The 12,281-nt window shown below is 38.4% G+C and overlaps 1 protein-coding gene across 3 annotated transcripts in view; it reads right to left on the bottom strand.

Annotated features, from left to right (window-relative positions):
• Window positions 1–872: 872 nt before the first annotated feature.
• The window catches only part of CACNA1G (calcium voltage-gated channel subunit alpha1 G), a 152,439-nt gene continuing 141,030 nt past the window's right edge, over window positions 873–12,281 (bottom strand). For all 3 annotated transcript variants that reach the window (XM_043497274.1, XM_043497273.1, XM_043497276.1), the window contains 2 exons: window positions 10,515–10,684; window positions 873–5,966 (listed from right to left, as the gene is read on the bottom strand). In XM_043497274.1, the coding sequence (XP_043353209.1) occupies window positions 5,118–5,966; window positions 10,515–10,684 (1,019 nt within the window). In that variant the 3' untranslated portion in view covers window positions 873–5,117. The remainder of the gene's footprint in view (window positions 5,967–10,514; window positions 10,685–12,281) is intronic.

The following is a 12,281-nucleotide window of genomic DNA, read 5'->3' on the forward strand; positions in this document are numbered from 1 at the left end:
CAGATACTCAGCTGGAGCAGGCCCCCTTTTAGGTTTGAGTGCACTTACCTTGATGATGCCAGCCAAGTAAATCAAACACAAGAAATATGCTTGACTAAGTATAACACAGTGATAAAGTTTACTGTGTACCCTCTCCATTAGATGGTATTCAAAAGATAAGCAGCTACTACTCCTAGCCACTAAATTGATAGAGATATGTGCTGAAGGTACAGGGTTCAAATCCTGCTTGCTGATGACCCATAAAAAAAAACAGTTTAACCTATAAGTGCTGATTCTCCATTGCTTTGCAACTAGTACAGTCATTTTCACTGGGTGCAAAACGCTATCACAAAATTAGACCGGTAGCACTTTACACCCCAATTGCACACAGTGTGCATTGGTGTGAATGACCGCATGAGTTGAAGGGCAGCAGAGAATGCTTCAAGTACCAAACCAGGAGTAGTAACTCAGAGAGAATTCTAAAGCTTCCTTCTTAACAGTAAAAGAAGATTTCAGGGCACAAATCAACTCCGTCCCTCCTAGCCCCTTTCTCCTGTGTGCCACTGACAGCCTTCACTGAAGTGCTTATTACCAGAAAGCTCCAGAAAAAGTCCTTTCCCTTTCCTTGCAGATTTTTTATTATACAGCCGCTAGCCAAACTGCATTCAGTCCCCGTATAATGCAACTGCTAACGTAAAACTGACTACCTTGTTTATAGCAAAGCAACACACACCTGGTAACATGCTGGGCCAAACTCATCTTTGGTGTAATGCCAATCACTTCACAAAGGATTGACATTTGCTAACCATCCTTTAACCCTGCCCAGTCTGTTTCAGCTGAGTTATATAATGTCCCCTCCGTCATGTTTACAATTAGACCAAAGATTTGAGCAGTCGGAACAATAAATAGATTAGCATCATCAACAGCAAAAGAAGTGAAGTGCGCATTTTTCTTTTCAAAAGCTTTTAATAGGACATTTTTTTTGTCATTTGTAAAGATTTACACTTTTTTTTTAAAAAAGAACATTTTAACCCAATTTTCCCCTTTAATACCATCTTTTGTTGCCCTGATCGAAGACCGAGTTTTTGGTCTATATACCTGATACAGTATAACAATATATTAAGTATTAAATACAAAGTTCTATCATATATGCTAGATTGTTACGGACATTGCAATGGTACCATGCCTACCCTAGTCATCTTGTGTAATAGTGTACATGGATTATTATAGTCAAGGGGGCAGAAAAGGGGGACAAGGGCATAGCCTAATTTACAACAATAAATCTTTTTTATTTCTTTGTGCCTTACACCAAACCTTGTGTTGAGTGCAATCTATAGAAGCCAAAAACAGTGTGTGTCCCCCCCCGCCCCAAATTATCTACAATTTAAATAACCTGTAATCTGTCTATGAATAGTTATGTGCAATGGCTGCAACTATGGAATTTACATTTTTCCAGACATGATCACCATCACTTTTCCTCTCACACATAAGACTGGCAATGACAGAATATTCTATTCCCATCTGTTTACAGTAAATCCACAATATTAAAGTGCTGGTGTGCTTTGAATGAACTGGAGAGCCATGTTACTGTGTATTAGCGTCAGGGCTGGCTGACTTCTCAGAGTGGACATGTTTTATACCAGTACAGTTCTTTAACAGTGTAGCACTGCAATATCCTAGAACTTTAGCTTAGCTACTCACTTCTCACCATTACCTTTATGCGGTCTTTGGAACTAGGTTATAAATCTTGGAATACACTAGGTCTGGCCCCAAATTTAGTAAAAGAAAATATTAGACATAGCTGCTTCTCTTTCCAAGATGCTATGCACACTTTTAATAATTTCTCTAGAGATTTCTACAAAAATATAAAAATTCAATCAACATAACCATTCTACAGAATTCCTGTGAATTTTGTAGATTTTTATTTAAAAAAAGTCAACTTCTATAAAACCCCCCAAAGGTATTTAAAATTATTTTAAGATTATTGCACACTCTGTAGTACGTATATTTATTTTTCAAAAGGGCAGCTAGAAAAAAAAACTCTTATCAGTTAGAAAACAAATTATTTTACCTGCATTTTTTTCCTGAATGCATCTTCGTACAGTATGTTTCTACTGATTGGTCTTTATTGAACATGAATGTATGATGTAAACTTTATTTTATTGTTATTCACACAACCCTTGTCAGTAGGCAAAACCCCGAGTACTGAAAATAGAACAGTTTTTAACTTAAACAGTTGTTAGGCTTCCTGTTACAGCTGGAGCTGTGAGCATGGATTGACATTACCTCACCTTCTTGCACCATGATTTCAGGCTAACATATTGCACGTTATATTACAAGGAAGGTATTGTGTTGTGTAGACCTCTTATTATGCAGCTCCACTCCAGCTACAGAAACACATTGCTAGTCATTTAGCAAATTTGGGTACAGTAATTTTCGTGGACCAACCATTTTGCTGGGTTGTTTGGTATGCTCAAAAGGAAAGTCTAAAGCTCATTAAGAGTGTAAAACCAAAAAAGGGATTAAGAATATTTCTCAGGCTTAATGCACTGTAATTTTATTATTTCCTTAAATGGGATCAGGGTGAAGCACTAATGAAAGGTTTGTTTGTAACAATTGCTTTAATTGGGTTTACTTTTGGATTTGGACTCGGATTATGAGAGAGAATGCTTTATGCGAGGGCACCCATTAGGACTCTCGGACAGGGTAAAAAAAAAAAGCCCACCATTCTAGCCAAGAAATAATCTATTTGGAAGAAACAGTAGAGAATGTTAATCTTTAAAATAAACTGATTACTTCCTGCTGTATAATCCCTGGTTTTTGTACAGGATTTGCAAAATCAGTGGTGATTGTTTAGGAAAGTAAACTTCCTCAAGTGAAAATAAAAGCAACTTAAATCTTCATATAGATCTATTAAATATAGGACATCTTCCTTGTCTATATTTATTTGACGCTAATCTCTATACAAAAAGGAATACTGGGAGAATCTCTGAGCCCACCAAAGGGCTTGGAACCAAGGTCTCCTCTAGGAGTTTGAAAAAAAATCAGTGGTGCTCAAAGGATTTCGATCTCCTGAATGAGAGGACTAGTCATCTTGAATTAAAGTACCTCAAATCCTTCTCTTAATTACACTGGTGTAAGGCTAAATCTGCAAAGTCCTATAAAGACTTATGCATGTGCTTGACTTTAAGCATGTTAGTAGTCTCATATCTTTAATTGGGACTATTCCCATGCTTGAAATTAAGTGTGGATTTGTCTTTTATGGAGCCTCAATCTGAAGCCAACTCTACTGAGGCTCAATGAAGTTCATTTCAGATTCACACCAGAGTAGCTGAGAGCAGGATTAGGCCTATTGGGCCAAATTCTGCAGTTCTTTATATTCTGCATTCTCCCTCCGACTTCGATTTTACAAACAGAGATTTGCATGGGGCGTTAGCACAGAGTTTAGCCCATGAATTTTGGAGATGATTGACATTATGGACATGTTATAAACATTTGGTAAAAATTCTATCTTAATTTCTTCTCATACCACAATTTGAAAGAATTTCTGGTTAAAGCCTTTCCAGCTTGGAAGTAAATTGAAATTAGGGCCTTACAAATTAGCTCCCAGTTGTGGCACTGAAAAACATCCCTGTTTTACTTAAGATAAATAGTTGTTGTACTGCAGGTTTCCCTACTCCTTCAGCTAGGCTCTGATTTTGGAAATCATTCTTATTCAGGAAAGCATATAAGCATATGCTTATCTTTAAGCACCTAAATCCTATTGATTTAAATGAGAAATACATGCTTAAAATTAAGATCATGCTTCAGGCCCAGATTTTTAAAGGTGTTTAGGTATTGCCGTGCACAGCATTGCAATGCCTAACTGATTTAGGAGCCTACATCTAATTTTTAAAGGGGTTTGGGCACTTAGCAGCCAAAATCCCCTGGGCAGTTGATAGTATTTAGCTCCTAAGTGCCTAAATTACTTTGAAAATGAAATGTAGGCTCTTAAATCAGTTAGATGTTGCAGTGCAACAATTTCTAAATAATTTGAAAAATCTAGGTTTAAGTGCTTTGCTGGACAGGGATGGTCATAAGAACATGTTTAAACACTTTCCTGAATCAGGGCTATATGGAGTTTAGCTAACCGCAGATCTTACTTAGGGGTTTGATTCTCCTCTCTCACAGGTGCAAGTAGGAATAACTCCATTGAATTCAGTGGACTTAGACTAGTGTAAAACTGCTGACACGAGAGCTCAGGACTGGGTTCTACATATCTAAAGATATTGGGTAAAATTTTAAAAAGTGCCCATGGGATTAGGTGTCTAAATCACTTGGGTGCTTTTGAAAATTGCATCCATTGACAAGTTTTTAAGAACCACCATTGTCATCAGTGGCAATATATTTAATACCTTTTCATAAATCAATATTGTGTCACACTAGTATGCAGTTAAATTCTCTTTGCATTAGAAATCTTCACGCATCTGCCAACATACTGTACATTCCTGGTCTAGTGCACCTGCTTTGACTCTGATGGGTGACTGAGTTTGGAAAATTATTCGATTATTAAAAATATTCCATTGTAGTTGTAAAATATTCAAATGACTATTTTCCACAGAAAACTATTAAGTTTAAAGGGGGGAGGTTACATTACATTTCAAAATTATTCTCCTTCCTTGTTGACTGTGGGATTTTTTTCCTCTGTAATGCACTAATTGGCTATACCCTGTGCTTTGCACAAAAACCAAACCAAACCAAAACAAAAAAGGATTAAATATGTATTTTTATGTTAAAATGTCCATAAAACCCAAACCTTATCTCAGAAATATTCTGAGATACATAAAATAGAAGAAAATTAAACAAGATTTTAGTCACAAAATGTACTACGTCCCGCAATACTAGAGTCAATTAATTTAATAAAATATAATATACATATAGATTCTGCACAATGTATTGCTTTTACCTAAGCAGAACATATGCTTAAGTAAGCATGATATAGGTTAACCACTCTTTAACCAGCTGGTTCTTTCAACTTTCTTTGGAAGTTTTTACCCAGTGCCATTTGAGAATACAGAAGGTTTTTTTGTTAGTTTTTAATTTGTATTTTTTTTATTACACGAAAAGAAGAAAATATTTGGCACCAACAGAAATATAATTCAGGGGTCCATTTCTGTTTGATCAAAGGAAAAACTAGGAAGTGTCAACAAGTCTGTCTTTGGGGTAGGAGATGTTGACATACTGTCTGGAAGCAGCGAATCTCCTATATCCATTGAGTCCTTAGAATCACAAGATGGAGCACGCCTTCGCAGGCAAATATCTGCACTGGGAGGTGAAATACTATGAGATCCTCTAGGTAACAAACTTTGTCCATCTGGTGGATCTATCGATATACATGGGGGGCTCAGTTTTTTCTTCTGTCGTGCTCCTTGCAAGCCTTCCATTTCACTTAAGACCTGACTTATGAAGCCAGAAGAGCTAGAAGTGGAATGGTGCTGAGGGCTGTTTTGCATGGAACAAATTTCTATGGAATGTCTCCTTTGATCATCTAACCAAGATGATGGTTTTCGGAGAAGACCCTGGGTATCTACACTGTAGTATTTCTTCAGGTCCTTCAAAGTAACATTGCTGCTATTGCCTAGGTTCCTCTTAGGAGTTAGAGGTGGAACCACTGAACAGGCACTCAAGGCTGTACAAGTTCCTGAAGTGAAAGGCTCCAAAGAGCTGTTTATTTCAGATACTTCTTGGTCCATCGAGTCTCTAAGTGTCTCTTGATATGAGCCTGTACATGCACACAAAGCTGGTGTGTGCTTGGATATATTATACCAATTGTGGGAATGCTGAGTGCGAACACTTGATCGGCCCCAGCAGGCCAATTCGCTTGCTTCTGATGGGGTCTCTGTGGATACAGCTGCCACATTTGTATCAGAGAGTTCATCCACCTCAGCATGCAAATTCTCTTTGCTTTCAGAGCAATACATGTCCAAGGAGTCATTCCTTATTGCCACCTGTAGCAGAGTGCCACGGAATTGGGGGAGGAGGATAGTTGTCAGATAAGAGAGAGACACCAAACAAAGGTTAGTACAAGGAAGGCACAAAATTAACAAGGCAAGTTGTCATGCCTGGGGCCTAACTCTGCTTTGAAAAAACACTAACACAAATGCAGAGAAAATCCAATGACTTCTATATTCTAACATAGAATTCATATTATAGTAACTCTATGACTTCATTGGAGTTACTCTGGGTTTACATCAGTACAAGTTAGAGCAGAATTTGGACTTTAATGCTTTAAGAATATCAGCTCTCCGGTTGTATCTCTAAAGTATATAGGATTAGATAATCCAAACCAAAAAACTCATCAAAACCTTTTCCAGGATTTGGCTTTATTTTTACTTCTTCAAATAAGGAAGGGGTTAATTCAAAGCTCATGGAAGTCAATGGGAGGTCTTCCATGGACTTCATTAGGCACTGGATCAGGGTTTAACTTTAAGCACACATATTGTTCGGCTGAGATCAATGAGATTACACATATGCTTGAAGTTAACTTTGTGCCCAAGTGCTTTGCTGGGCAATGAGCTGAAGTCCTAAAAAAAGGGAGTTTGGAACACTGTTAATGAAATATAAACACCGCACACCCCCCTCCCCACGCACTAAGCCCTGCTCCTGCTGGCCCATACTCACATGAGTAGTCAGAGTCCAATGGAGCTATCCCCAGCATACCCATATGCGTTTGCCGTATCTGGGCTTAGTTATCCTACCTCTGCATTTCCAGTGTGCTCTATCCTCTATGCATTCATCTTTTTTAGCATGCAAATCTAAACAAAAATAGCACAGTGCATATCTTTGGCCCTATCTAGGGATTGGTTTGCATAAGAATGCAGTCAGTTACTACTGCCAGCCACTGCTCTAGCTCAAGATGGCAAGGCGCATGCTTTTAGTACTCACATGCCAATGGTCAAAACACACTTGAGACTGAAGAAGGGAGAGGGGGAAATTTTATATAAGATCTTCAGGGCAAGGACTGTTTATTATGTGGCTGAAGACATTGTTGGTGCTAAATAAATAAAGGCCCAATCCTTGATCCGAAAAATGCTAAGTGTCCCCAAATTTCAAATAATTGTCTGGTATTGAATACCTTTATGTGATATAGAATTACTTGAAAATTCTTGTTGGTAATATGATTTTTATTAAAAGTGAAATGGATACCTCTAGAGTGATGCATCCGTAATTATTTCCACCTATTATAAGTGTGAGTTTAGGCTCCTCAAAGGATGTTTTGCCTACACTGTTTGGAGTCAGATACAGGCTTATTTTCCTCACAGCTGCAAATTGGCTCTGAGCAGCACCTTTACATGGCAGTTTTACCTACCCATTTTCAGAAGTCATTGTGTTCCATAGTGCTATGTGCCCCTTTGCTAAAGGATTTATAAATAATTTTAATTGCTCTTCATGCAAATGTCTCATCTTGGGGAGATTGCTTATTTTCCTCTTTACAATATTTGAAAAAAAAATGCAGCTGGCCCCACTTTAATATACCAAGATGAAGAGATGGGCTATTAATTGTAATAACACTTTTATCATCTAGCAGCTCAAACTTACTTTTTTAAAATGAAAGTTTATGAACTAGTCCATAAATATCAACCAGTTCGTTTTTTTTCTGGGAAAAACTCCCATAGACTATAGGACATACACACACCCTGATCAATGTTCCCTCTAATTTTTGACAGGCCATGTGCGCAAAAAAATTTCTTCTGTGCAAATTGTTGTGCTTCTCTGCAAATTTTTGTGCACGTGGTATTTCGCTGTGTGCACAGAGTTTAGGATCTGTGTGTGCGCGCACAGCTTAGAGGGAACAGTGACCCTGATCCTCCAAAGGTTTATGCCACACACTCTCTCTCTCTCTCTCACACACACACACACCCTGCAAAGATGTAAGCACGAGTCGTCCCTTTGAGTTTAATAAGTCTTCCCCTATTCTTCAAATTAAGCATGTGCAAGTATTTGCAGGAAAGTTTACATATACAAATATATATATGCACACATTTACATAATAATATAAAAATATGTTAGTGTGGGTATATGTTCTCACAGTGTGTGTTTATATTACTAATATGTATCTGGAATCTTGATAGAGTTTGCATGCTCACCTCTCTTATTTGGACCACAAATTAGAAATTCTGTATTAATGTGCTTAAATGATAGACTGCAATGTTTATTTGACAGCCTGGAGTTAAACTCAAGATGCTAACCTGAGTTAAAAGCCAAACTGCCATTTCTTCACTGCTATTTTAACCCGAGTTAGCTGGTCCGAGTTAAGTACACCTTTTTCTGCAATGTCGGCGTCCTCTAGTCTGTGTACCCACTGAAGAGAATGGTAGACTTCGCATTGATTTCAATGGGAGCAGATTAGGCCAATTCTCAACCCTTTTGAAAATCCCACATGTTGTGACATAGGATAGATTATTGGGAACATGCTGGGTCAGATTACACGCTCGTACATGTTTGCATCTCCTACTGGTTTTACCTGGAGTTCTGTGTGTTAAATTTAAGGCATTAAGGCCTGATCCTCAGCTGTTATAAACTGGCATAGCTCTTGAAATCAGTTGAGCCATGCTGATTTATAGCAGCTGCGGTTCTTGCTCTTGAAGTGCAAACCATCATTCTATTAAGAATTATCCTGTAGTCTTCTTCAGCAGTAACCACTATGGGAAATGTGAAGAAAATGGAGTTAAAGAAGATGGCTAACATGGTAATTTATATTAGAAATACCAGCCAAAAGGTTGGGGCTGTTACCCATCAGAAGCTGAGGGAGGATATTCATGCATTGGAAACATTAAATCAATTAGTTTCCCCATTAGTGTCAAATGAGCTGCCTGGCTGGCCTGGTGCAGTCTAATACACATTGGGAATTTAACTTGTCAGTTTAATATTACAGATTAATGTAACTGCTAACCTTAGTGTCTCAGATTCATTTTTAGGGCTCAATAAATTAACTGTCTTATTTTCTCAGTGTAAAAAAGGAAGATCATTTGAATAAATGAGGATATATTTTATTCAAGTAATACGTTATTTGGGGAAAAATAAAAATGATCCACTCTGCATTTTATTTATTTACACACACATACTACATATATATATATACACACACACACACACACAAAATATATATATATATATATATATATATATATATATAAAATCAGACACAGGAAACTACCTAAAGATGAGCTACAAAATTAGCCAAATATATGGCTCTGATTCAGCAAAACACTTTTAACATGTACTTAATATTTAATTTTATGAATGTGAGACTTAAGCTTATGCTTAAGTGTTTTACTGAACAGGGACAAACTTAAACATATGCTTAAAGTTAAGCACATGTTTAAGTACTTGGCTGAATCAGGGCCAATATCATTGGCAATTGGACAATTGATATGCGGCCAAGAATAAGTGTCCTCAAAACCCAATAGGGTTTTGGTTAAGGTATACATTTGTTAGAAAACAGAAGAAATTAAACTAAAGGCAAATTTTCCAAAAGTTCTTAAATGACTTAGGAGCCTCAGGCCCATTTTCAAAAGTGACTCAGCACTTCGGTATCTGTCTCATTGAGTTTCAGCATAGGCCACATCTACACTACAAGCTGGGGTGGGATTCCCCTGCTAACGTGCACATACTCCCGCTGGTTCTCATTGAGCTTGCACGAGTATAAATTGAGCTTGCACTAGTGGCCGCGGCAGCATGGGTAGTGGCAGCAGAGGCATTACATACCCATTGGTTGCAGGTGGATTTTTATTTGGCATGGCTCAGCCACTCCTCCACTGCTGCTAACCATCCTACCACGGCTACCTTGCTATTTATACTTGGGCTAACACGACTATGTGTACACGAGCAGGGCAATCACACCCCTATCTTGTAGTGTAGATGGAGCTTTGGGCTCCTAAATCACTTAGGCACATTTGAATCCCCCCACCCCATCTAATAAGGAAAATACTCTTAGTTTAGATAAAAATAAAAGTAACTCAACTTCATATCCCTGCTCTAGAAAAGGTACATTTCCCACTTCTGCTTGTTCAGACAGAAAAGGTCTGGCTTCCTTAAAGCAAAACACACATTTCCTTGTCAAAAGTGATAGCTCTTCCCTATGAGACGAAATTACAACAATCATAGAGTTGATTGGGGAGAGTTATCTGCAATCACTGTGCACTCTCAAATGTTGGGGAAAGCATTGCGTAGCGGTTAGGAACTAGTTCAGTGAACTCCAGTGACCCCTAAGGAACACTTGGCTGTATCAATGAAAGTGCTAGGAAGGACAAAGTATTAATCAAATGGAGAATGTTTAGGCCTATTGCCAAAGGAGTTGTAAGCCATCACGTGACTCTTTAGAGAACATTGAATGAGTTTCTTTTCAAAATAATCAACCAATCTTTTTGGGATTATTCCTAAATGAGGGTTACAGAGTTCATGAAATTGCGATATAAAGGTTAGTAACCCATCAGTTAACTTAGTAACCCACCAGTCTTGAACTATAGCAGGTTCACAGTCACAACTCTGCTTACCTGCCTACGAAGTAATCTTTCTGCAGAGGGAGAATGCACAGTTGGGGGAATCTTGGATTTGCTTTCCCAGTCCAAATTGCCATGTGGTCTTATGTGGTGAAAATGATCTTTTGGGATTTGCAGGAGAGAACTGGTGTCAGCAGGCTGCGACTGCACGGAGGCTGTTGAACCTTGAGAAAGGGACAGGAAACAGGAATGTGACAAACATTCATCTGTAGATATCTCCCATAGCTTAATAACCTTTCAGTGAAAACTCTCCCATTGGACTAGACAGGCATTGCACAATTAATACTTTTTATTAACATCCTGATTATCACTACAAAAGTTTTTTTTCTCCTGCTGATAATAGCGCACCTTAATTGATTAGTCTCGTTATAGTTGGTCTGGCAACACCCATTTTTTCATGTTCTCTGTGTATATATATCTTCCTACTATATTTTCCACTGCATGCACCCGATGAAGTGGGTTTTAGCCTGTGAAACCTTATGCCCAAATAAATTTGTTAGTCTCTAAGGTGCCACAAGTACTCCTCGTTCTTTTTGCTGATACAGACTAACACGGCTACCACTCTGAAACAGGTAGGAGTTCCCTTCACTCAGCACTGAAATACAGCCACTTTTTAGATGGAATAGGGCAACCATTTAAAGGGTACCAGCAACACTATACAGCATCTCAGAAAAAAGTGTGTAGAATACTTTGTCCAGTTAAAGCAATGGGAATTTTGCCAAGACACTGAGGCAGATGTAAACATGAAGTATTTAATTGGTTTTAACATGGTTATGAATAGGACATTAGTTTTCTCTGATCTGAAAACAGTACAGAATGCCCCCCCCGCCCATGCTGGGTCACTGGCTGAGTGCTGACTCAAAGGGAGGATGAATGGCTAGGATCATTTCTTGGAACATCTCAGGTTTTCCTCAGAGGTCTCCAATCCAAATCCTGACTAGGTCAGACCATTCTTAGCTTCTAAACCCTAGATGATCATAGCCAGAAAAAAACAAAACACATTTACCCTAAACACTCCTACTTCCAATACCCTGTTTAACCTGAGCTACTTAACAAGTGATCAAAACAGTGCATCAATGGCCAGCACAAACTTCAGGGTCCAGCGTGGCTTTGCAGAATCATGCAAAAGCTTTTCCTAAATATCTGCCCTACTTCCAAATGGGACTATTTATCCAGGATTCCCTAGGGAGTAATGCAGGCTCCTCAGATTCAACTAGTGTCAGCCAGTGCTATTCATTTTACCAAGATGGAAACTGAACAGTGCAAGTTCAAGGTAAACAAAGAACTAGGAAGAAGCCTGGGTTTGGCTTGCAAACTAGCTCAACGTAGGAACAAAGACACCTGGATTAAACAGCAACATGCACAGCACCAGAAACTCCCTCCACAGCACCATGAGGATCTTTTTAAAAGCCAAGGAAGTTTCAGTGACCTTGGGCTACACAGAACTAATCCTGATCCCATTGAAGTCAAAGGGAGTTTTGCATAGACTTTAATGGGCTAAGATTTCACCCCAAGTCTTTCCATTGATGTGAATGAATCCTTTAAAGGGACAGTATTTGTCCCTAAAAAGAAAAGGAGTACTTGTGGCACCTTAGAGACTAACAAATTTATTAGAGCATAAGCTTTCGTGAGCTACAGCTCACTTCATCGGATGCATTTGGTGGAAAAAACAGAGGGGAGATTGATATACACACACAGAGAACATGAAACAATGGGTTTATCATACACACTGTAAGGAGAGTGATCACTTAAGATAAGCCA

Source organism: Dermochelys coriacea, chromosome 14, assembly GCF_009764565.3.
Source record: "Dermochelys coriacea isolate rDerCor1 chromosome 14, rDerCor1.pri.v4, whole genome shotgun sequence".
Classification (NCBI taxonomy): Eukaryota; Metazoa; Chordata; order Testudines; family Dermochelyidae; genus Dermochelys; species Dermochelys coriacea.